Genomic DNA, 26,909 nt, shown 5'->3' on the forward strand with positions numbered 1-26,909 from the left:
CCATAATGTCTTACAGAAAAACCCGAATGAACTTTTGGGCCAACCCAATATTTATTTGTTAACCCTGCTATGCACTTTGACATTTAGAATATGTCTCTTCCAGGTCAGAAATTCTGATTTACATGACACTCTAATTTACAGGCATTATCAGATAAAACCATGCATTATTTTATAATATTTCATTCTACAGATGAAAGACAAATAGAATTTTTAAATGGTATTTTTAAGAGTCACAGAATCATGACCTAGAAGATCCCTTAGAAATTCTACATTCCCTCTGTTTTTACATTCAGGAAAACTAAGAGGAAAGACCTTGTGCAAATGTCACAAGGCACATTTATGTCAGCGCTTGAACCAAGCAAGACCTAAGTTTCCTGATTCTCAGACTACCAGGGTGTGTGTGTGTTTGTTTTTTATACTATATTCAGAGTTATTAGGCTCCTTGGTAAGATGTCATCTTTTTGTAAGTTTAAAAAATCTTTCTTTTTGAGAGATAAAATTATATTGATGATTATGTGATTATATATAGCCCTGTATTATATCAGAGCACAGTCACTCACATTATCACATTTGAGTCTCCCCATTTCCCTGCAGACCACTGCTCTGACCCCTCTTTTGCACATGGAGAACCATGATCTGAGGGAGGTAGTAAGAGGCAGACCCAGTACCAGAACACAGATCCTGTGTTTCCCAATCTGCTGTTCTTTCCATGCTTTCTCTCTGCCTATCACACGACACAAATACACATCCCAGGTCTTTCAGTTTTTTGTTTTTGTTATATCTGCCAGGTATGTTTTCAGTTCCGATCTCTGAACAATTGAAATTTTACATAATAGTTGATCACATAATAACTGGCTCTGAGGAGTATACTCAGTGACAGATCACCCACGTAAAAAAATACGCTGGATCAGTGAGGGCAAACTCTGTTTCAACAATCAAAAATGACCATATTTTAATACATTATGGGAACAGTCCTCTCTACGAACATTTTTATAAAATTTTTTAGAACTTTTATCTAATATGTGAATGAAAGGTTCTGTAGTCACTCTGACTACTTTGGATACGTATTTTCAGGTGACAGAGAGATCCACATAATGCTCTCCAGATTAAAATTCAAAAAAGCCTCAAAAACCATCCCAGCTTGTTTCTAAGGCTGTCAGGGTAGCTTGGCTTCTCTTTTTGAACATAGAGCGCTTAAGAAGCTTCTGAAAATAAATTTTCATGAGAAGTTCAGATATGTCTAAATGCTCAAGTTCATCTAAAGCCTTTGGGCTTTCCCTGTACTTATAATTTCTTAGAAGTAAGGATGAATTAAGATACATTTCTCATGACTTAAGAACTGTAGGCAAGTTGAAGGTGGAAATACTATAGCCCAGTATGTCATTTCTTTATTTCTCTAATTTACTTAAATGAGTCCATTGTACCCAAGTAAATGGATAGAGGCTAATTTTTTTGTTTCTTTGCAGCCTTGCCATTCAGTTACTAACATCTGCTCATTAGTTGGTTGACCAAACTTTGTAAATGAGCCACATAGGACTGCCTCTCACCACTTTCCACTTGAATTTCTTGTCTCATTTATACTTTTTAATTTTTTTTTCGGAAATGTCAATCACTTCTGTGCAAACAATTTTTACACATTTTAATAAAGCTACACTCTCTTATCTTAAAAAGATACCAAGAAGAAACTTTTATAGGTTAATTTAAAGGCATTTACTTAAAAGTCTTAAACTTTTACCTTTTATATCCCATGCCCCTATGATGTTATGATCTGCTGCCCAAGTCAGAGTTTGTAACGAAGCTTCTACAAATATGTCATAATCCATTAGTATTAGTATTAGTGTTCCCTAGTTACTAATATATTTTATCTTGAGTTTGTTGGGTTTTTTTTTTAAACATAGAATGTTTGATTTCATTAACAGGTTTGGTCAGAGAGAAGTTAGTTCAGATGGTCAATAATATTAAAGGCCTTTATTTGTGAACACTCATATGTGAACTGAATGAATGAATGAATGCAATCTCTTCTTAATGTAGTGCAGCCATAAGTGTTAACTCCAAGTATCCGATCTCTCCTCCACTATATATTTTTCCATCTTTATAATAATCCTATTCCAGACTTCTTCAATTTCTTCTTCTTTTCATGAGAAGAAATTAGTTTACCTTTTTCCCCTAAAGTACCCTATTACTTGCAACTTTTTTTTAAAATTTCTTCTTTTGATTATGCACTTTTCAGCCTTTTTCTCCTCCTCCCATTCCCCGCCCTTTCTGAAATCAGAATTATCCATTGTCAGGAGTGTGACATCACAGAGTTCCTTATATATTCTAAATATGTTCTTTATCAGATACATGCTTTGCGGATATTTTCTCCCGGTCTCTGTTACGCCTTTTCATTCTTTTAACAGTAGCTTTTGAAAAGCAAACTTTTTTTTATTTTGATGAAGTCCAATTTGTCAATCTTTTTCTTTTATATGTCATGCTTTAGTATAGTATCTAAGAAACCTTTGCCAAAGTTACAAAGGCTTTCTCCTATGTTTTCTTGTAAAAGTTTTATAATTCAAATTGGTTTCATATTTAAGTCTATGATCTGTTTTGTGTTAATTTTTGTATATGATGTGAGGTTTGGATCAGAGGATTCTGTTTTGTTTTGTTTGCATTTGGATATCCAGTTGTTCTAGCATCATTTGTTGAAAAAATAGCCATGTCTCAAGTGAATGGTCTTTACACCTTCATTGAAAATCAATTGTCATTATAAGGGTAGGTCTGTTTCTGGACATATTCTTATCCATTGATCTACTTCTGTCTTTACACCAGTAACACACGGTCTTGATTACTGTAGTTTTATAATATGTCTTGGAATCAGGTATTATTGGTCCTCCAGTCTTGTCCTTTTTTAAAGTCGATTTAACTATTCAGGGTCCTTTGTATGTCCTCATCAATTTAGAATAAGTTTTTCGGTTTCCACAACATAGGCTTCTGGAATCCCAACTTGTATTACCTTGAATCCAAAGATAAGTTTGGGGAGAACTGACATGTCGACAATATTCAGTCATCTGCCTCATTAACATGAAATATTTCTCCATTTATTTAGGCCTTCTTCAGTTTCTCTCAACACTGATTGTTAGTTTTCAGCGTATAAGTCCTGCACATACTTGGCTGATTTATTCCTGCATATCTCATTGGTAAATGGTATTATTTTTCAATTTCAATTTGCAATTGTTTGTTGCTAATTTATGGGAATACTACTGATCGTTGTATGTTGATCTCGTATCATGCTACCTTACTAAACTATCTTGTTAGTTTTAATAACTTTTTGGTAGACTTCACCAGGTTTTCTATATAGACAGTCATACATATAAAAGCCAGTTTAGCTGCTTCTTTCCCAATCTGGATGCCTTTCCTCCCTCCCTCCTTACTGCACTGGCTAGAACCTCCAGTACAATGTTGAATAGAAATGATGAGAGTATATATTCTTATCTTCTTTTGTCCTGAAGGGAAGTGAGTGGGAAAGCATTCAGTCTTTCACCACTAAGTACATCATCATAGGTTTTTTAATAAATGCCCTTTATTCCTTCATTTCCTAGTTTGCTGAGAGTTTGTATCAGGAATGGATGTTGGATTTTTGTCAAATGCTTGTTCTGCACCTACTAAGATAATCATATGATTTTTCTTTTTAAATGTGCTAATATGGTAAGTTACATTGGTTTTCAAATGTTAAACCAACTTTTCATTCTTTGAATAAACCCCACTTTGTCATGGCGTGTTATCCTTTTTATAAATTGGTGGACGTGATTTGCTAAAATTCTATTTAGAGTTGTTTGTATTTTGTTCAAGAGAAATATGGGTCTGTAGTTTTATTTTCTTGTACTGTCTTAGTCTGGTTTTGCTATCAGAGTAAGCTGGCTTCATGGAATGCCATTCTTAAGAAGAATTCCCTCCTCTTCAGTTTTCTGGAAGAGTCTGTGAGGATATGATATTACTTTTTCCTTTTGTAATTTCTATTTATTTATTGATATTCTCTATTTGATTAGATGTTGTTCCCATACTTCCCATTAGTTAAGTATGGTTTTCTTGCGTTCTTTGAATGTATTTATAATAGTGGATTTCAAGTCTTTGTCTAGAAAGTCCAATGTCTGGGCTTCCTAAGGGACCATTTCAGTTGATTGCTTTTTCTCTTGTATGGTGCATACTTTCTTGTTTCTTTGCATGTCTTGTAACCTTTTATTGAAAACTGGATATTTTGAATGCTATAATGTGACAACTCTGGAAATTAGATTTTTCCCCCTCCCCGGGGTTTGTTGTTGTTGCTACTTATTGTAGTTGTTCGTTGCTTGTTAACTTCTGTGAACAAATTCTTTAATTCTTTAGTTGTAATGTGTTTGTCCACAGGAGTCTTTGCTCAGTTAGATTAGTGATCAGCTAATAATTGGAAACCGATTTCCTTAAACACCTGGAACCAGTAGGTCCCCCAGTCTTACCAGGTAGGGGCTCTGTGTGTGCTGTGCACACCTTCAACACCCAGCCAGGCAGTTGACACCTCTGTCTTAGCCTTCACTTCCTGTTAGCATAGAGTGTTAAGGTCAGCCAGCGGTGAGGGCTTAAGGCCTTCTCAAGTCTTTCCTGTGCATGCACACAGCCCTACACATGTGTAAGACCTTCTAGACTCCCAGGACTAAGTCTGAGCTTTTCAAAACCCTCATGGACAGCTTATTCCCCCAGCTTTTCCTTTAAAGTTTTTAGTCTGTTGTTTGCCTACTGTTATCCACCACTCAGGCAGCCCTGAAGTTAATTGTAATTGCCTCCCAGGGAAAAGGCAAGCTCTAAGATAAGTCAAATGCAGACAGCCTTACAAGTGGTATCTGCCAGGAAACCACCAAACAGGTCAGATAATGACAATTCCTTGGGAATGAGGATTTGAAAGAGCTCCAGCCCTGTTCTGCTCCTTCCAGTGGATGCCAGGTTGCTGGCTTTTACCATAAATGCAGGCTCTTCTTTTTCAAGGTACCCACAGAGCCAGACAGTGGGGATGGGATAAGGTAAGTTAAAATGCCACAAAGCTCACTGTTCTTACCAAGTGTCAACCATTCTTCTTGAATAAACATTCTCCAGGTTACTACAAGCTATTGACTAATTTCCAGAATCTAAAAAAGTTGATTCTAACCATGCTTGCCAGTTTTCTCATAGCCTATTTGGAGCAGAAATTTTTCAGAAGTCCTTATACCACCGTTTTTACTGATGTCACTCTATTTCTTCTTCAGATGTTGTGTAGACTCACCAGTAAAGCTACATGGGCCTGAAGTATTCTTTTATGGAAGATGTTTAACTACAAGTTCAATTTGTTTAATAGAAGTAAAGCCATTAAGGTTATTTCTTCTTATATAGGCATTGATAATTTGTATCTTTCAAGGAACTTGTCCATTTCATCCAAGTGGTTGAATTCGTTGACATAAAGTTGTTCATAATATTCCCTCATTATCTTTTTAATATTGAAAGAATCTGTAATAATTTTGCCTCTTTATTTCCTAGTGTTGATCATTTATTTCTTTACTCTGTTTTCCTCAGTCAGCCTGGCAAATGATTTGTCAATTTTATTGAAAAGAACAGCTTTGTTTTGTTGATTTCTCTTTATTGTTTATTTATTTTGTTTCATTGATTTCCACTCTGATCTTTATTTCTGCTTCTTTGGGGTTTAATTTGTGCTTCTTTTTCTAGATTTGTTAGGTGGGACTCGAACTGTGTTTAATCTAGGGCTAATTATTCCTCACTACCGATACAAATCCCTTTTGGGTATTCTACCCAATGCGTTCTGAGTTTTGAGGTTTTCCATCCTGGCTGATGGGAATAGGTACTGTCCCTGGCCTCGCGAGATTTCCTCCGCTGTATATTCTCACCTGTACTCTGCTGAATACTTGAAGAGAACCTTTGCAAGTCTCCAAGTTCTCTCACTCTGAAGCTGTCTCCTCTCTGGTAGTCTGTGAACTATAGCCTACCTGGTCTCCTCAGACTCCTAGCACTCACTCAGGGAGCCCACCAGGCTCCACACAGTCCCCATCCCCGTGTGCTGTGGCCTGGAAGCTCTCAAGGCAGTAAGCTGGGCAGTCATAGGGCTCATCTCATTTATTTTCCATTTCTTGGGTATCACTTTCCTTTGTTGCTTAGGATTTAGTGTCTTGAAAATTATTTCATATGTTTTGCCCAATTTTTTTGGTTGTTTTAGGTGAGCAGTAAATCTGGTCCCTGTTACTTCCTCTTGGATGCAAGCAAAAGTCCAGATGTTGTATTTTTCAGGGTAGCTTTCTGTTAGATCATATGTACATTATGAGAAAGAAAAGGTGGAGAGGATCACACGGTCTGATTTTCCCACAGTGATCAGGGAAATCCAAAGATGTAAGATAGCATTTAAGTCTTAAAAACCATGTAGAGACAATGTGAACAAAAAGAAAAGGACCTAGAAGTCAGAAGTATGGCAGGAGCTAAGGCACAATTGCATGAAAGTGCCTGGAATACCCTGAGACTAGCAGGGTACTCTACAGGGTGGGGGAATGCACAGACCAAAAAAATATATATATTTTTTAAATTGGGCCTGCCAGCAAGATACAGTGCAGGTCCACTGTGTCTGTAATCTTACCAGTTGCCCAAATACAAAGATTTCACATAAATGTAGATTTCTTATTTCTTCTGAAGTTCTGGACCACAGTTCCACATTCTTTGCTGGCTTCCATCCACTGGAGCTGAGTTAGTGGTCTCCTCCCTAAGATGAGTCATCCACTCTCCAGTTTACCAGCGTCCTGCTGTATTATTCCTGGCTTGCTTTCCTCGCTCTCCTTGTCACCCTGGCATCCACAGACATTTGAATTTTTACTTTAATGCTAAGGTGTAGGTTCCCTGGAGATAGGCAGTAAGTTATCGATGCTTTTTGCTTCAGAACTCAACTTTTCCTCTCTCTCATCATTTTCCTCCTTTCTAGACGTACTTTATTTGTTCTTTCATCTTTGTGGCTTCTGAGCTTTTTCCTTCTCAGTCATCTGACTTCATTTTACTTACTTAGACATCTCCATATTAGTCTTCTCGGGCTGCTGTAACAGTACCACCGACTGGGTAGCTTAAACAATGTAAATATTATTTTCATAGTTCTGGAGCCTGGAAATTCAAGATCAGGATTCCAGCAGGGCTGGTTTCTGGTGAGGCCTCTCTTCCTGCCTTGCAGGTGGCCAGCTTCTTGCTGTGTCCTCACATGGCCTTTCCTTTGTGCATGTGTGGAGAGAAAGAGCTCTCTGGTGTCTCTTCCTCTTCTTATAAGGACACCAGTCCTGTAGCTTAGGGTCTCACCCTTATGACCTCCTTTAATTTTAATTACCTCCTTAAAGGCCCGATCTCCAGATATATTAACTTTGGGGGTTAGGGCTTCAACCTGTGAAAGAATACAATTCAGTCCACAGCAGTCACTGTTCAGTCCTCCTTATTGCCTGATTTTGAAATTCTTGTACCTTTTTCAAGCTCTGTTGTGATGTCTCCCACCATTCCTAGACATCCTAGAAAGGGGACACTGCCTTCCATTCTCTGAATTTCCCTTTTTTCATTGTTTTTGTATTTTCTTTTTTCTAACATAACTTGAATTACTAAACACTCATCCACAAAATATTTGTTTTCTTTGTTACTGTTACTGTTGAACCATTGGAAAAGCTGCATTCCCCATCTCACAGGTCAGGGTATCACTGTTTTCTTATGCATAAACTTCACCCCTTCTTTCACCCCTTCAGCCCTTCTTTGTCAGTAAGGAATCTCCTGCTCTTTTACACACACACACACACACACACACACACACACACACACTTTCTTCTATTTAATTTGATAAAATCTTCCTGGTTTTTCCCAGGCAGCTAATATTTTTCAGAAAGAAGTAAAATTTATTTTATTCTTGTCCCTTGATACAGTAAAAAGGAGCCAAGCCAGCTAAGGTTTATTGTCTCTACGTTATTTTCAGTGACTCCCTGCTGCCCACCCACATATATAATCGCTCATATCATCTGTCGAATATTTTTCTCTCAGATCCTCCCCTTTATCTCCCCTTTTTATTCCCACTGCCACTTCCCTAAGTCCGAGCCCCATCTGAGCTATTGCAGCAGCTTTCTCACTGGCTCCTTGTCTCCAATCTTCCCCTCCTGCAGTTCTGAGGTGGGCAGAGAACAGAGCCTTGAGGACCGCAGACACATCATGGATGTGCAGGGGAAGAAGAACGAGCAAACTGGCCGGAAAGTCACCCTCATAGAGGTAAGAGGAAACCAGGAGACAGTCATGTCACGGAGTCAACAGGAAGGTTTAGGAAAGGCATGGTCAACAAGGACAAGTATCAAAGACAGCAGAAGTAGTATAAGGGCTGAAAAATGCCTTTGGGATTTGCAACCAAGAGGCTGTTTGTGACCTGGGAGAAGATGGTTTTGAATGGAGGGTCCTGGAAGCATGAGTCAGATTGTCTCCAGCCCGTAGAGAGAGGGCCCGTCAGGAGAGGCTGCTTCTCCCAGAAGTTGGACTTCAAAGGAAAGAAAAAGCTGTGCAGAAACTAGTGGAAAACACAGGATGTAAGGAAGATCTTTATACAGGAGGGAATGACAAGAATATTTATAACCCCAGAGCAAAGAGCCCCTTGAGAAGAGCCAGTCAAGGTGTAGGATAAGGAGAATAATTAAAAGAGTAGAATTTGAAACAAGAAGGTGGCGCTACTTTCTCCACTGAGACAGGCAAGTGAGACAAAATGAGTTTGAATGATGATATTTTCTGGTGAGAGATAAAGTATAAGAAGGACAGGAAAAGACTTTCTAAAGAAGGCGGCCTCCGTTTTCTCTATTACTAGAAGTGAAGTTTGTCTGCTGACAGTGAAAATGTTAAGCTCTATCACGTACACTTTTATGAAATTGATACTTAATGAGAATTAGATTCAAATTTTTCATAAGTATTTTTAGATTTGGATGGCAAAAAATAAAATCTCATTATACAGAAAGTTTATAAATCAATAGTTTTATAATCATGGGTGTTAAGGAATGACTTTTTATCACTGATACCAAAACCGGAAAACATATTTTGAAACAGATTTTTAGCTCTAAATAATAGAAACTTTAAAATCATTTATGTCAGAGAGAAAAAAATGCCATAAGCAGAATCTAAAAACAACCAATAAGCTGGGATCAAGAAGAATTTCACAAAACATGTGACAGACGAAGCATTAATACCCTTAACTTATAAAAAGCTCTAAAAAGTCAAAAGGGAAAAGAAGTATATCAGTAGGAGAACTGGCAAACGGGGTGCACAGGACGTTCTTAAAGGGATATATATATATAAAAAACAGTGAACATACGAAAAATGTCCAATTACAGTGATCAAATTAATAGAAATTAAAACAATAAATGAGATGGTATTTTTCCCTCAGAAAATGGCAGTAGGCTTCAAACTGATACAACCTGGTGTTGATGAGAGTATGGGGAGGTGGGTTTCCTCATATGCTGCTGATAATAGTATATATTAAAACAATCCTTTGTGGAGTATAGCTTGGTAATACTTGTTTATTTTAAGCTTTCAAATTGTTCATGTCTTTTGACCTGAATATTCTACTTCCAGGAATTTACTGTAGGAAAATCTTTAAGTATACATGCGGAGATTCAGTTAAAAGGCTACTCCTTCAAGCAATGTTTTAAAAATAGAAGGAAAAAAAATTCAATTTCTATGAATAAAGGATTGATTAACTTACTTTTTTTAAATTTATTTATTATCTTTTTTTTTTTTTTTTGGCTGCATTGAGTCTTTGTTGCTGCGTGCAAGGCTTTCTCTAGTTGTGGCGAGCGGGGGCTACTCTCCGTTGTGGTGCGCGGGCTTCTCATTGCGGTGGCTTCTCTTGTTGCGGAGCACGGGCTCTAGGCATCCGGGCTTCGTTAGTTGTGGCATGAGGGCTCAGTAGTTGTGGCTTGCGGGCTCTAGAGCGCAGGTTCAGTAGTTGTGGCGCACGGGCTTAGTTGCTCCACGACATGTGGGATCTTCCCAAACCAGAGCTCAAACCTGTGTCCCCTGCATTGGCAGGCGGATTCTTAACCACTGTGCCATGAGGGAAGCCCAGGATTGATTAAATTATGAAGCATTTATGTAATAGAACACCATGTGAGAACACCATGTGACTATTTCAAATAGTGAAAATATTATAGGAGTATGTTCATAGATGTGGAAGGAATGATGAAAAATTTTTAAATTAAAAGAGGATGATTATAAAATAGTTTTTATATAACATATGCATAAAATATGGAACAATATACATCAATAAATGTCAGTAGTTATCACTAAGTGGTGGAATTGTAGTGATTTTTTTTTCCTTCATTTTACTGTGTGTATTTTCTAATTTTTCTACTCAGCATATATTGATATATATATATATACACTTGATCATTTCTTTTTTTCTTTGCTTTTTGTTTTCTTCTTTATTTTTTATATAGAAGATTCTTATTACATATCTATTTTATACATATTAGTGTATATATGGCAATCTCAATCTCCCAATTCATCCCACCACTGCCCCCCGCGTTCCCCCCTTGGTGTCCACACATTTGTTCTCCACATCTGTGTCTCTATTTCTACCTTGCAAACCAGTTCATTGTACCATTTTTCTAGATTTCACATATATGCATTAATATACGGTATTTGTTTTTCTCTAACTTCACTCTGTATGATAGTCTCTAGGTCCATCCAGTCTCTACAAATGACCCAATTTCGTTTCTTTTTATGGCTGAGTAATATTCCTTTGTATATATGTACCACATCTTCTTTATCTATTCGTCTGCCGATGGGCATTTAGGTTGCTTCCATGACTTGGCTATTGTAGATAGTGCTGCAATGAACTTTGGGGTGCATATGTCTTTTCGAATTATGGTATTCTCTGGGTATATGCCCAGTAGTGCGATTGCTGGATCATATGGTAATTCTATTTTTAGTTTTTTAAGAAACCTGCATGCTGTTCTCCATAGTGGCTGTATCAATTTACATTCCCATCAACAGTGCAAGAAGCTTCCCTTTTCTCCACACCCTCTCCAGCATTTGTTGTTTGTAAATTTTCTGATGATGCCCATGCTAACCGGTGTGAGGTGATACTTCACTGTAGTTTTGATTTGCATTTCTCTAATAATTAGTGATGTTGAGCAGCTTTTCATGTGCCTCTTGGCCATCTGTATGTCTTCTTTGGAGAAATGTCTATTTCAGTCTTCTCTCCATTTTTTGATTGTTGTTTGTTTTTTTAATATTGAGCTGCATGAGCTGTTTATATATTTTGGAGATTAATCCTTTGTTGATTCGTTTGCAAATATTTTCTCCCATTCTGAGGGTTGTCTTTTCATCTTGTTTATACTTTCCTTTGCTGTGTAAAAGCTTTTAAGTTTCATTAGGCCCCATTTGTTTCTCTTTTTTTTAATTTCCATTACTCTAGGAGGTGGGTCAAAAAAGATCTTGCTGTGACTTACGTCAAAGAGTGTTATTCCTGTATTTTCCTCTAAAAGTTTTGTAGTATCTGGTCTTACATTTAGGTCTTTAATCCACTTTGAGATTAATTTTGTATATACAGTTAGGGATTGTTCTAATTTCATTCTTTTACATGTAGCTGTCCAGATTTCCCAGCACCACTTATTGAAGAGACTGTCTTTTCTCCATTATATATCCTTGGCTCCTTTGTCATAGATTAGTTGACCATAGGTGTGTGGGTTTATCTCTGGGTTTTCTATCCTGTTCCATTGATGTATATTTCTATTTTATTGCCAGTACCATACTGTCTTGATTACTGTAGCTTTGTAGTATAATCTGAAGTCAGAGAGTCTGATTTCTCCAGCTCCGTTTTTTTCCCTCAAGATTGCTTTGGCATTTAGGGATCTTTTCTGTCTCCCTACAAATTTTAAGATTTTTTGTTCTAGCTCTGTAAAAAATGCCATTGGCAATTTGATAGGGATTGCACTGAATCTGTAGATTGCTTTGGGTAGTATAGTCATTTTCACAATATTGATTCTTCCAATCCAAGAACATGGTGTATCTCTCTATCTGTTTATACTTGATCATTTCTTTTAAAACAAAAGTAATTTCGGAAATTTTTTACTACAGCCCATTCTTTATGCATTTAAAGAAATCAAGGTCTGAGAGTCAGAGTTAAAAAATGCCTGAACTAGGACTTGATCTTCTGGCTCCAAGTTCAGAGTTATTTCTGTTACAAATGCTTTGCCTTTTTCCCTTTTTTTTTAACATCTTTACTGCAGTATGATTGCTTTACCATGGTGTGTTAGTCTCTGCTTTATAACAAAGTGAATCAGCTATACATGCACGTATATCCCCATGTATCCTCCCTCTTGTGTCTCCCTCCCAGCCTCCCTATCCCACCCCTCTAGGTAGTCACACAGCACCAAGCTGATCTCCCTGTGCTGTGTGGCTGCTTCCCACTACCTGTCTGTTTTACATTTGGTAGTGTATATTTGTCCATGCCACTCTCTCACTTCATCCCAGCTTACCCTTCCCCCTCCCCATCTCCTCAAGTCCATTCTCTACGTCTGTGTCTTTATCCTGTCCTGCCCCTAGGTTTTTCAAAACTCTTTTTTTTCCTTTAGATTCCATATATATGTGTTAGCATACGGTATTTGTTTTTCTCTTTCTGACTTACTTCACTCTGTATGACAGTCTCTAGGTCCATCCACCTCACTACAAATAACTCAGTTTCATACCTTTTTATGGCTGAGTAATATTCCATTGTATATATGTGCCACATCATCTTTATGCATTCATCTGTCAGTGGACACTTAGGTTGCTACCATGTCCTGGCTATTGTAAATAGAGCTGCAATGAACGTTTTGGTACATGACGCTTTTTGAATTATGGTCTTCTCAGGGTATATGCCCAGTAGTGTGATTGCTGGGTCATATGGTAGTTCTACTTTTAGTTTTTTAAGGAACGTCCATACTGTTCTCCATAGTGGCTGTATCAATTTACATTCCCACCAACAGTGCAAGAGAGTTCCCTTTGCTCCACACCCTCTCCAGCATTTATTGTTTGTAGTTTTTTTGACGATGGCCATTCTGACTGGTGTGAAGTTTTACCTCATTGTAGTTTTGATTTGCATTTCTCTAGTGATTAGTGATGTTGAGCATCCTTTCATGAGTTTGTTGGTGATCTGTATATCTTCTTTGGAGAAATGTCTGTTTAGGTCTTCTGCCCATTTTTGGATTGGGTTGTTTGTTTTTTTGATATTGAGCTGTGTGAGATGCTTGTATATTTTGGAGATTAATCCTTTGTCAGTTTTTTCATTTGCAACTATTCTGAGGGTTGTCTTTTCATCTTTTTTATAGTTTCCTTTGCTGTGCAAAAGCTTTTAAGTTTTGTTAATTCCCATTTGTTTATTTTTGTTTTTATTTCCATTTCGCTAGGATCTGGGTCAAAAAGGATCTTGCTGTGATTTATGTCATAGAGTGTTCTGCCCATGTTTTCCTTTAACAGTTTTATAGTATCCGGCTTCACATTTAGGTCTTTAATCCATTTTGAGTTTATTTTTGTGTATCGTGTTAGGGAGTGTTCTAATTTCATTCTTCTACATGTAGCTGTCCAGTTTTCCCAGCACCACTTATTGAAGAGGCTCTCTTTTCTCCACAGTATATTCTTGCCTCGTTTATCAAAGATAAGGTGACCATATGTGTGTGGCATTATCTCTGGGCTTTCTATCCTGTTCCACTGATCTATATTGCTGTTTTCATGCCAGTACCATACTGTCTTGATTACTGTAGCTTTGCAGTATAGTCTGAAGTCCGGGAGCCTGATTCCTCCAGCTCCATTTTTCTTTCTCAAGATGGCTTTTGCTCTTTGGGGTCTTTTTGTGTTTCCATACAAATTGTGAAATTTTTTTGTACTAGTTCTGTGAAAAATGCCATTGGTAGTTTGATAGAGATTGCATGAATATATAGATTGCTTTGGGTAGTATACTCATTTTCACAGTGTTGATTCTTCCAATCCAAGAACATCGTATATCTATCTGTTTGTATCATCTTTAATTTCTTTCATCATTGTCTTACAGTTTTCTGCATATAGGTCTTTTGTCTCCTTAGGTAGGTTTATTCCTAGTTATTTTATTCTTTTTGCTGCAGTGGTAAGTGGGACTGTTTCCTTGTTTTCTCTTTCTGATTTTTCATTATTAGTGTATAGGAATGCAAGAGATTTCTGTGCCTTAATGTTGTATCCTGTTACTTTACCAAATTCATTTATTAGCTCTAGTGGTTTTCTGGTAGCATCTTTAGGATTCTCTATGTATAGTACCATGTCATCTGCAAACAGTGACAGTTTTAATTCATCTTTTTCTGACTTGGACTCCTGTTATTTCTTTTTCTTCTCTGATTGCTGTGGCTAAAACTTCCAAAACTATGTTGAATGATGGTGGTGAGAGTGGGCAACCTTGTCTTGTTTCTGATCTTAGTGGAAATGGTTTCAGTTTTTCACCATTGAGAACAATGTTGGCTGTGCGTTTGTCTTATATGGCCTTGATTATGTTGAGGTACGTTCCCTCTGTGCCTACTTTCTGGAAGGTTTTTATCATAAGTGGGTGTTGAATTTTGTCGAAAGCTTTTTCTGCATCTATTGAGATGATCATATGGATTTTATCCTTCAATATTTTCATATGGTGCATCATATTGATTGATTTGCGTGTATTAAGGAATCCTTGCATTCCTGGGATAAACCCCACTTACCATGGTGTATGATCCTTTTAATGTGCTGTTGGATTCTGTTTGCTAGTACTTTGTGGAGGATTTTTGCATCTGTGTTCATCAGTGATATTGGCCTGTAGTTGTCTTTTTTTGTGACATCTTTGTCTGTTTTTGTATCAGGGTGATGGTGGCTTCATAGAAGGAGTTTGGGAGTGTTCCTCCCCTGCTATATTTTGGACGAGTTTGAGAAGGATAGGTGTTAGGTCTTCTCTAAATATTTGATAGAATTCGCCTGTGAAGCCATCTGGTCCTGGGCTTTTGTTTGTTAGAAGTTTTTTAATCACAGTCTCAACTTCAGTGCTTTGATTCGTCTGTTTATATTTTCTATTTCTTCCTGGTGCAGTCTGGAGAGGTTGTGCTTTCTACGAATTTCTCCATTTCTTCCAGGTGGTCCATTTTATTGGCATATAGTTGCTTGTAGTAATCTTTCATGATCCTCTGTATTTCTTCAGTGTTAGTTGTTACTTCTCCTGTTTTCATTTCTAAGTCTGTTGATTTGAGTCTTGTCCCTTTTTTTCTTGATGAGTCTGGCTAATGGTTTATCAATTTTGTTTATCTTCTCAAAGAACCAGCTTTTAGTTTTATTGATCTTTGCTATCATTTCCTTCATTTCTTTTTCATTTATTTCTGATCTGGTCTTTATCATTTCTTTCCTTCTGCTAACTTTGGGTGTTTTTTCTTCTTCTTTCTCTAATTGCTTTAGGTGTAAAGTTAGGTTGTTTATTTGAGATGTTTCTTGTTTCTTGAGGTAGGATTGTATTGCTATAAACGTCCCTCTTAGAACTGCTTTTGCTGCATCCCATAGGTTTTGGGTCGTCGTGTTTTCATTGTCATTTGTTTCTAGGTATTTTTTGATTTCCTCTTCGATTTCTTTAGTGATCTCTTGGTTATTTGGTAGAGTATTGTTTAGCTTCCATGTGTTTGTATTTTTTACAGATTTTTTCCTGTAATTGATATCCAGTCTCATAGTGTTGTGGTCAGAAAAGATACTTGGTACGATTTTAATTTTCTTAAGTTTACCAAGGCTTGATTTGTGACCCAAGATATGATCTATCCTGGAGAATGTTCCATGAGCACTTGAGAAGAAAGTATATTCTGTTGTTTTTGGATGGACTGTCCTATAAATATCAATTAAGTCCATCTTGTTTAATGTGTCATTTAAAGCTTGTGTTTCCTTATTTATTTTCATTTTGGATGATCTGTCCATTGGTGAAAGTGAGGTGTTAAAGTTCCCTACTATGATTGTGTTACTGTCGATTTCCCCTTTTATGGCTGTTAGCATTTGCCATAAGTATTGAGGTGCTCCTATGTTGGGTGCATAAATATTTACAATTGTTCAATCTTCTTGGATTGATCCCTTGATCATTATGTAGTGTCATTTGTCTCTTGTAATAGTCTTTATTTTAAAGTCTGTTTTGTCTGATATGAGAATTGCTACTCCACCTTTCTTTCGATTTCCATTTGCAAGGAATATCTTTTTTCATCCCCTCACTTTCAGTCTGTATCCCTAGGTCTGAAGTTGTTCTCTTGTAGACAGCATATATATGGGTCTTGTTTTTGTATCCAGTCAACCAGTCTGTGTCTTTTGGTTGGAGCATTTAAACCATTTACATTTAAGGTAATTATCGATTTATATGTTCCTATTACCATTTTCTTAATTGTTTTGGCTTTGTTATTGTAGATCTTTTCCTTCTCTTGTGTTTCCTGCCTAGAGAAGTTCCTTTAGCGTTTGTTGTAAAGCTGGTTTGGTGGTGCTGAATTCTCTTCGCTTTTGCTTATCTGTAAAGGTTTTAATTTCTCTGTCTAATCTGAATGAGATCCTTGCTGGGTAGAGTAATCTTGGTTATAGGTTTTTGCCTTTCATCACTTTAAATATGTCCTGACACTCCCTTCTGGCTTGCAGAGTTTCTGGTCAAAGATCAGCTGTTAATCTTATGGGAGTTTCCTTGTATGTTATTTGTTGCCTTTCCCTTGCTGCTTTTAGTAGTTGTTCTTTGTATTTAATTTTTGATAGTTTGATTAATATGTGTCTTGGCGTGTTTCTCCTTGGATTTATACTTTTGGGACTCTCTGCACTTCCTGGACTTGATTGACTATTTCCTTTCCCATATTAGGGAAGTTTACAACTATAATCTCTTCAAATATTTTCTCAGTCCATTTCTTTTTCTCTTCTACTTCTGGGACCCCTATAATTTGAATGTTGGTACATATAATGTCCCAGAGGTCTCTGAGAGCGTCCTCAGTTCTTTCCATTCTTTCATCTTTATTCTGCTCTGCAGTAGTTATTTCCACTACTTTATCTTCCAGGTTACTTATCTGTTCTTCTGCCTCAGTTGTTCTGCTATTGATTCCTTCTAGAGAATTTTAAATTTCATTTATTATGTTGTTCATCATTCTTTGTTCGCTCTTTAGTTCTTCTAGGTCCTTGTTAAACGTTTCTTGTATTTTCTCCATTCTATTTTCAAGATTTTAGATCATCTTTACTATCATTACTCTGAATTCTTTTTCAGGTAGACTGCCTATTTCTTCTTCATTTGTTTGGTTTGGTGGGTTTTTACCTTGGTCCTTCATCTGCTGTGTATTTCTCTGTCTTCTCATTTTGCTTAACTTACTGTGTTTGGGGTCTCCTTTCTGCAGGCTGCAGGTTTGTAGTTCCCATTGTTTCTGGTTTCTGCTCCAGTGGCTAAGGTTGGTTCAGTGAGTTGTGTAGGCTTCCTGGTGGAGGGGCCTAGTGCCTGTGTTTTTCTGGATGAGGCTGGATCTTGTCTTTCTGGTGGGCAGGGCCACGTCTGGTGGCATAGGGTATTCAGCACTGTAGCTTGCTGGTCATTGAGCAGACCTGGGTCTTAGCACTGAGATGGAGATCTCTGGGAGAGCTTTCGTCGTTTGATATTACGTGGAGCCGGGAGGTCTCTTGTGGACCAGTGTCCTGAACTTGGCTCTCCCACCTCAGAGCCTCAGGCCTGACTCCCAGCCAGAGCACCAAGACTCTGTCAGCCACACGGCTCAGAAGAAAAGGGAGACAAAAAAAGAAAAGGGAGGGAGGGAGGGAGGGAGGAAGGAAGGAAGGAAGGAAGGGATAGAAAGGAAGAAAGAAAGAAGAAAAGAAAATATAATAAAATAAATTTACTAAAATAAAAAATAAAAAAATAAAATGTAATTTAAAAAAAATGAAAGAAAGAGGGGCTTCCCTGGTGGCGCAGCGGTTGAGAGTCTGCCTGCCAATGCAGGGTATACAGATTCGTGCCCTGGTCCGGGAAGATCCCACATGCCGTGGAGCGGCTGGGCCCGTGAGTTATGGCCACTGAGCCTGCGCGTCCGGAGCCTGTGCTCTGCAACGGGAGAGGCCACAACAGTGAGAGGCCCACATACCACAAAAGAAAAAAACAGAAAGAAGAGAGCCACCAAACCTAAAAACAAATCCACCAATGATAACAAGTGCCAAAAACTATACAAAAAAAAAGAAAAAAAAAACGGACAGACAGAACCGTAGGACAAATGGTAAAAGCAAAGCTATACAGACAAAATCACACAAAGAAGCATACATATGCACACAAAAAGAGAAAAATGAAAAGATGTATATATATGTCTATATATATTTAAAAAAAGGAAGAGAGCAACCAAATCAGTAAACATATCTACCAATGATAATCTCTAAATACTAAACTAATATAAACATAAAACCAGAAACAAGTTAGATGCAGAAAGCAAACCCCAAGTCTACAGTTGCTCCCAAAGTCCACCGCCTCAATTTTGGGATGATTCATTGTCTATTCAGGTATTCCAGAGATGCAGGGTACATCAAGTTGATTGTGGCGATTTAATCTGCTGCTGGGAGAGATTTCCCTTTCTCTTCTTTGTTCGCACAGCTCCTGGGGCTCAGGTGTGGGTTTGGCCCCGCCTCTGCGTGTAGGTCACCTGAGGGTGTCTGTTCTTTGCTCAGACAGGACGGGGTTAAAGGAGCCGCTGATTCGGGGGCTCTGGCTCACTCAGGCCGGGGGGGGGGGGGGAGGGAGGGTCGCGGAGTGCGGGGCGAGCCTGCGGAGGCAGAGGCCGGCGTGACGTTGCTGCAGCCTGAGGCGCGCCATGCGTTCTCCCGGAGGAGTTGCCCCTGGATCCCGGGACCCTGGCAGTGGCGGGCTGCACAGGCTCCCGGGAGGCGGGGTGTGGATAGTGACCTGTGCTCGCACACAGGCTTCTTGGTGGCGGCAGCAGCAGCCTCAGCGTCTCATGCCCGTCTCTGGTGTCCGTGCTGACAGCCACGGCTTGTGCCCGTCCCTGGAGCTCATTTAGGTGGCTCTCTGAATCCCCTCTCCTCACGCACCCTGAAACAGTGGTCTCTTGCCCCTTAAGCAGGTCCAGACCTTTTCCCGGACTCCCTCCCGGCTAGCCGTGGCGCACTAACCCCTTCAGGCTGTGTTCACACCGCCAACCCCAGTTTTCTCCCTGGGATCCGACCCAAGCCCAGTCGTCAGTTCCCAGCCCCCGCCCGCCCCGGTGGGTGAGCAGACAAGCCTCTCGGGCTGGTGAGTGCCGGTTGGCACCGATCCTCTGTGTGGGAATCTGTCCACTTTGCCCTCTGCACCCCTGTGGCTGCTCTCTCCTCCGCGGCGCCGAAGGTACCCCGTCCGCCATCCGCAGTCTCCGCCCGCGAAGGGGCTTCCTAGTGTGTGGACACCTTTCCTCCTTCACAGCTCCCTCCCACTGGTGCAGGTTCCCGTCCCTATTCTTTTGTCTCTGTTTATTCTTTTTTCTTTTGCCCTACCCAGGTACGTGGGGAATTTGTTGCCTTTTGGGAGGTCTGAGGTCTTCTGCCAGCGTTCAGTAGGTGTTCTGTAGGAATTGTTCCACATGTAGATGTATTTCTGGTATATTTGTAGGGAGGAAGGTGATCTCCACGTCTCACTCCTCTGCCATCTTGAAGGTCCCTCATGCTTTGCCTTTTAACTCTGATTAAATGGTAAGTACTTGCCGGGCGGGGGCTATAACATGCTCACATTTTCTCTCCCCAGTACTTAGCCTGGTGTCTGGCCACATAGTAAAACTTCAGGGAATACCCATTGGATTGAATTTCTTGTGGAGTAGGGCCCAGTATTTTTAGGAGTCTTATTTTTCACACATACCATACACACAAACACTAACCTGGTTTCATACTCATTTTCAAAATCCTGCTGTGAGATTTTCCTTTCTCTTTTCACATGATTTGCCTTTATCGGCCCTCACTCTGTTACTCTCTCCCTCTGTTATGTTACGGGGATACTTTATGAGGAGATACCACAGAGAAAACCTGGGTTTGTTTTCCTGCTGGTGTCTTACTTAGATGACATCTCTTCCCTTGTCAGCAAGTCTCTGCTGCCTCTTTGGTGTTCGGTCCCTGTGCTGTCAGCAGCCATCATCGTGCTGCTGTGTCCCTCTTGCTTGTTCCCTGTTGTCAGAAGGGGGCTGTTCCTTGTCCAAGGTGTGCACTTGGAAGTTTCTTCTCCTTTTCCTTTTATTCTGTCCCCTTTCTCCCTTTCATAGATAGTCTTTGTCATTCTGTATTCAGTGTTCCTTCCTCTTCTTAGTCTGAGTCATTTCCCTTAAATATGTTATCTTTACTGCCTACTTTACTTTTTTCACTTAAGTTTCTCTTCAGGTTCCCTCTCTTGAGGGTCCTCCTGGCTCCTGTGTTTACTTCTCACAATGCAGCCTCAGTCTGATTGATTTAACTTGTCCTACTGTCTTGTGCAGGATCCATCTCACTCGTTTCCAGCTGTTCTCTTCCTCTCCCTCCCTTTTCTGTTCTACTTCCTTGGTTTCGTCCTACCGCTCTCATAAACTCCTCCTCTCACCCTGTTTGTCTCATTACTCCTCTAAGGTCCTTTACCTTCCTCGCTGTTCCTTGCAGCCGTTTATAGGGTCTCTGGGTGACTTGTGCTCAGCATCCATTTGAGCCTTTCCTTCCCGACTTTTGTCAGACCCTAATTTGAGGCAAGTTTTATATGCTGTACCTATATACACACCAGGACAGGATGATGCCCTTTTTTGCCCCTGGTGAGATTGTACCTTACCTCTCCATAGCTGTACCATTTTATAGTCTACCTTAGTTGCGTTTGTGAGCATGTTCACTTGAAACATTTTGGGGCTTCTATATATTATATAATACTGGTTTAAAAAATTTTAAATCAGAAAACAAGGACTGACAAAGGATTTTTTTTCCCTCATATGGAAAGGCAGTACAACCATTTATTTAAGATTGGGCCATAAACCATAGCAGAAAAGAATATGAAAAAGAATGTGTGCATGTATATATATATATATATCTCCATATATATATGTATACACACACAATATATATGAATAACTGAATCACTTTGCTGTACGGCAGAAATTAACACAACATTGTAAATCAAATGTACTTCAGTAAAATAAATTTAAAAAGTAAAAGATTGGGCCTGTCCCTAAGGCACAGATGTTCCCTAACCTTCTGGTTTAGGGTTAGGGAATGGTTATTAGCACATCCTTTTTTGCCATGATGCTCTAGCCTCTACTTTTCTCAGGAATGATCAATGGAATTGACCACCACCTAATCAGATTGCCATTATCCTTAGATTGAAGTTGTTTTCTAAGAGCAACCAAATGTTAAACCCTTTCTGTTCAGAAGGAAGACAACAACAGTTTTGTGTAAGTCCAGATACTCATCACTGATATGTAAATGATTGCATCAAAAAATTTCAGGCTCAACCCCTAGTTTATCACCCTCTAGTTTTGGTGTACTTACTACATGGTCTCTAAAGAAGCAACATCTTGTTTCATCTGCCTATTGGTTCTTGACTTTTATTCATGGTATAATTTGTTTTATTTCAAAGCTGCATCTAGGTACATAGTTAACCATCACTACCTTTGTCAATCAAAAATGCCACATACCATTTTTTGGATTTATTTGAAAAGCTATAATAGTTTACTCACTTCTAAAAGAAGACATAGCCATAGACTAAATGAAAGAGTGCTGTTTAATAAAATGGCCTATATGCTTTCCAGTCACTAACCTGAAGCATCTTCCATGACAATTTTTTTTCCAGTGAATGAAGAATGTTATAAACTCTGATTACCTGCACTTAATTTCTGGAAGTTACTGAGGGTTTGCAGTGCTTATTGTCTGTATTTGAGAAATGTATTTCTTTTTTGCTTAAGTTAACTAGTCAGTGCTGGATCAGGCCTTTAGCAACTGCTGATGACACTAAAAGATGTTAATTTAACTGTATGTTCAAGAGGCAAGCTAGAAGTTAATTCTAGAAGTTAAACTAGAAGTATGTTCAAGAAGACAAATTAGTATTTTGGTCGTGTGTGTGTGTGTGTGTGTGTGTGTGTGTGTGTTTTATTGTGCTGTTGCCTGGGCATGCCAAGATTTGTTGTAACTAGAAGGTATTGTTTAAGTTCATTTAGTACATTTTGTGTCATTTTCTCCTAGTAAAGAGCTGAAGAAGAATGAAGGGGCAAGGAACCAAATATACAGAAATGAAATGACAAATTAAACCAAATGGAATTTCTCTTCAGAGTTCAGAAATTTCAGATGTCCAGGAAGAAAGGAAGGCTCTACTATTTCTTATCCTTATGAAAGAATCTAGAAAAATCAGAAGCAAGGTATGGGTGGAAAAATAAATGTGGCCTTTTGAAAAGCTTAATTGTTATAAACCATTGTGTTTGCTGTTGATCAAAGTATTGGTACTTGTATTTATTAGTAACTGCATCAAAATTACATTACCATTCTTGGAAAAATCAATAAAGAAAAACCATAATTGCCACACAGCAAATATGAGGAAAAAGTGTTTGCATTGTTAGGATGTCCATAAAGTAATCATTTAATATTATATCTGTAATATGGTTATGTGTGTGATGATATACTCAGAATATGAAATATCTGCTATTTAAATTTAACTTTATTTAAAATAAAGATAAGCAGCTTCAGGATTTTGTGTATTCAAAATGGTCCAAGTAAGAAAGGCATTAAAAGGTAACAAATGTTTACCTTGTTTTTAAATTTTTGTTTTTAAATTTTTAAATTTGTTTTTAAATTTTTACATTGAATTATTTATTTCTTTAGTTCCAGAGTAACAGTGTCATTACTATGTGACCATATATTTTGAAGTGAGATGTTATAAAATGGGAAAGTTCATCTCTTTGTTTTTCACTTGACTGTTCTTAAAACTGTGTGATTTTAAGTCTGTCAGTAAAATATTTAACTTCAAGAAGGTCAAAACTAATATAAAATTAGAAAACTTATTTACCAAATTAGACAATTGATTCCATTAAAGTAAGAAGTGAGAAAAACAGTGTTGGGCATTGAGGTGTAAATTTTGCCCAGATGTATACCGGATGTGAAAAATCTTCTAGTAGAAATATATTTGACTCTTACCCCTGCACATGTTGTAGAGGCATGAAAATTGGTAAACTTGCCCCTGCTGTGTAGAACTTGGGGGGAGGGGGGCATTTTTGAAAGTGGTGAGTGGCATTGATGACTGCTGAAGCCCTCAGCCATTAGCACAGAAATGTGTTCCGATAGTACCAAGCTCCCCTGTTCTAGATGCACACGCCTGTGCTTCAGGTACAGCTGGACCCAGCCAGCTTGAGTCACCCTTGTACAGGCTTGTTTTTTCTTTCTTGTGAATGCACTTGATAATGAAAAAAATAAAAATATGTGACTCTCTGCAGTTTCAGCTCATAGTTTTGAGATGTGTGTAGATTCTCTGATTTTGGTTTTAATTACAAAGAATTTCAGCAAGTTGCAAAATGATTTTAAATCAAGATGATAATAAAATAATATGTCAGAGGAGCTAAACATTTGCTGAAATCCCAATGTTCATATGAAAAATAAAGGGTTATTTTTATATTGTAACTACTGAAGGCAAAAATAACAATTGAGGCAAACACCAGGAAAAGTTGTTTCTACTCAAAGCCCATTTCTTTTCTTTTTTGTCCTGTTGACAAAGCAAGATTTGGGTTATGTTTGTGAATAGATTAATTATTATTAATTAATAATCTTCACCACCTTCTAAGATGAGATGGGGTGGGGGAGACCAGGAGTGCCCTCCAAGTAATAAGTCCAAATTATAATCAAGCAGAGAAATCAGACTATTTACTTAGTAATAAATTAACTTTGTTTTATTTTTATCCTAAAATTATTGAATTCTATCCCATTTTATAGTCTCTTTTCTACAAACAAGTAGCAATTTGACACTATCTTTTCTAGATAATAAATAATGTCATTCTTACAAATTAATTTCCCAATTATTGATTCTACTCTGTCTTGAAGATTCGAGTTTCTTCAGTATCAAAACTATACAATGAATAGGATTTGCAAAGCTAGAATAAAAAGCAAGTTTTAAAAAGATTTAAAACTTGAAATATTTTATACCATGAATGCAAATTCATGTTTAAGATGCACCTTTTAAATATGAAATCAGTGTTTTAAATGGTTAACACTTGCTACTTTTGAAACCTTTCGTAAGGTTTATTTCCAAAAAAAAATGGATACTTGACATTAATTTTATTTTTCAGTTACAGAAAAGTTTTATTAGAGAAAGATATTTTCTCTTTAGGAAGTTCAGCAAGACTATCTGGGAAATAACTTATCATTTTATAACTTTATATGTCATGTTATTTTAGTCATATATTTAACTCACAACTATTTTTTAGAGGGTTAGAAAGTTCTAGAAACTATAAAAAACTCATGACCTTATACTTTTATACGTATTTCAATGATTTCCATCTGAGGTCCATATCTGTTAAGTAGATTATGGGAACATTTTTCACTAGTTCAACTTTTGAAGCTCTATATTTGTTGATTTCTACCTCATTGGACTTGACTACAGAAGAGATTCCCAAAATCTTCACTTTATGTACATGACCTCATTTAGTCCTCACTTCAAACCCAGGAGGAAGATAAAATCTTCCCTGCCCTGCAAATAAGGAAACCGGGGCTTTGAAAGTTAAGCAACTTGTCCAAGTGCACGCGGTCAGTGTGTTGCTTGCTGTCCATGGAGGTTTGTCATACTCCACTGGGGCATCTCAAAGGTCCCCACCCACCTCAGGTGCTGGGTGCAGTGAGCCAGTAGCACCTAGAGTTGGTCTCCAGCCCACACAGAGTAAGGAAGCAACCTGATGAACGTACAACCACACTCAGAGACTAGAAACATCTCATATGTCTTCCATGCAGCCGTGACCTACATAAAATGAAATACCATATCTGAGTGAATTTTTTTTAAAAAAACTGATAATGTCTTTACCCCATATTTGTTTTGCAAAATCTTTACTCCATACTCTAATTCTTACATTTTTTTAAGGAATCGATTCTGTGGACTCAAACTAACACATGGACAGTAACATTTTATTCAAGAAACAGTATCCCAGTCACATAAGAGAAAATAAAAACATCAAGAGTCACGTCAATCAAAAGGCTCTGTTGAGTGGCAAACTCAGTCTGTGGATGGACCCAATTATCTGCAGGCGAACTGAATGTCAGCATCATTTAGGGTTAACAATGGACCAGCTAGGCAAAAGCAGACAGCTACTCTCTGCAGAGACCCGGAAAGCAAACTTGGTAATGAGGTACTTCATTCATCATATCCTTCTGCTCTAATTATTAAAGTGAATAGGGAATACTTTAACTTAAGGCGGGAACTGGATAACATAAAAACATCTGTTTTGTAAACACAAAGAATGCTTTTTTTCTAATGATCTCTTCACATCTACATCAAGCATATGTTGTGAGCCCCCTGTTTTCGAAAGTTGCTCTTCTAACACCTCAAATTCATTCTGATTATGGATGGGTTATTTTGATTGTCTCAGAAAGTTAGGAAGGATAAAACTGCTAAGAATCTACAGTTTTACTATCTACTCACAATCTAAAGAGGGGAAGGGTGTCATAAGTAAGTACATCTATAACCATGCATAACACATGTTCTATTACTTGTGTCAGAATGGTCCAACTATATATACTTCAATGTCATTCATCTCTAAAAGTACTAAACAATCTGATTTTTACTCATTCTAGTTCACTTTTTCTTAACTCATCACTTGGATCCTTGTGAAGAATTGTGAAAGAATTTGGTAGAGGAAAATGTAGGATTTTTTTTTTTATACAGCAATTATATAAGTAAACATATATTGCCAGTCTTTAAAGTTGCTTGGAACGAGCTGATTTACTGTTGAGAGGGAACAATTATAGTTAAGAAAAAAAAAAGTACAAAAGGAGGAAAAAGCAGGAAGGCGAGGAAAATAGCTTGTTGCTGGAGCAAAAATGAACAACTGAAGCTTGTGAAAAAGCAGTCGCTAGACCAAAGGAAGAAGGTTCCCTGGAGAAAAACGTGGTCACTACGGTTCAGTTTTTCAGTGATTTCAACTGAGAATCAGTAGTTAATTTTTTTTCTGTTTAATTTGTTCATGGGACCATTTTATGTAAACACTCCACACAACTTTTTCCGGAGCTACAGTTATTCGATTTAAAGTAAGTGGAAGATGGCTAAGCACGGTGATGTTTTTAACATCCCTGCCTGTTATACAGAAGAAGTTAATGTTCAGAAGTATCTGCACATGCTACTTTTAGCAACTAAATATTTCCATCGTGGTAAAGAAATGTCAGTGAAATCTATGCACTTTAAGAACATCAAATTCTTATACTTATCATGTGTGCAGGCAGAGTACATAATAAGCTAGTCTATAGCAGCTGTAAATTTCTGAGGATTTATCTAACCACAAATACATTGAAATGGGGAAACGGGGCTATATTAAACTATGCAAGATGCTGCTGGAGCTTTGCCATTTCTGCAACATCCTGTAATTAATTTCTCATGACAGGTCTGGCAAACTGAAACATCCAATACACTTGCGACAGACAGACTAGAGTTGCTGCAAATCCTACAGTCCCATGAAGTGAAGGTAGTTTTTTTCTTTCAAACATGAATATAGCTCTGTTTAGAGTGTCCCGTAGCCAAGGACAAATCTGTCACTTTTTAATTCCAAAATAAAGAAGGTCTAGAATATAGAAAAGATCCTGAGCTGAGTGTTTAATCTATTCTCTGTGTTGCGCAGTCTTTCCCTGAAGAGGGACGGCCCTGGGTAGGGGATGATATCGTTAGGTTGGCATGCATGCCTGTTGTAGCTATGATGGGAGTCTCTCCT

General features: G+C 38.1%; 1 protein-coding gene across 2 annotated transcripts in view; it reads left to right on the top strand.

Annotated features, from left to right (window-relative positions):
- AHI1 (Abelson helper integration site 1) overlaps nucleotides 1–25,311 on the top strand; it is a 210,435-nt gene extending 185,124 nt beyond the window's left edge. Inside the window, exons 25-27 of one of the 2 annotated variants that reach the window (XR_014326800.1) lie at nucleotides 8,163–8,265; nucleotides 22,201–22,373; nucleotides 25,073–25,311. Coding sequence is in view for 1 of the 2 variants with exons in the window: in XM_082856087.1 (XP_082712213.1) it covers nucleotides 8,163–8,265; nucleotides 22,201–22,203 (106 nt within the window). In the remaining variant the exon portion in view is untranslated. Of the gene's footprint in view, nucleotides 1–8,162; nucleotides 8,266–22,200; nucleotides 22,494–25,072 lie in introns of those variants that run through there. The other variant, XM_082856087.1, reaches the window with a different exon arrangement.
- The last annotated feature ends 1,598 nt before the right edge of the window (nucleotides 25,312–26,909 follow it).

The sequence above is a fragment of the Leucopleurus acutus genome, assembly GCF_964270905.1.
Source record: "Leucopleurus acutus genome assembly, chromosome: 15".
In the NCBI taxonomy this organism is placed as follows: Eukaryota; Metazoa; Chordata; class Mammalia; order Artiodactyla; family Delphinidae; genus Leucopleurus; species Leucopleurus acutus.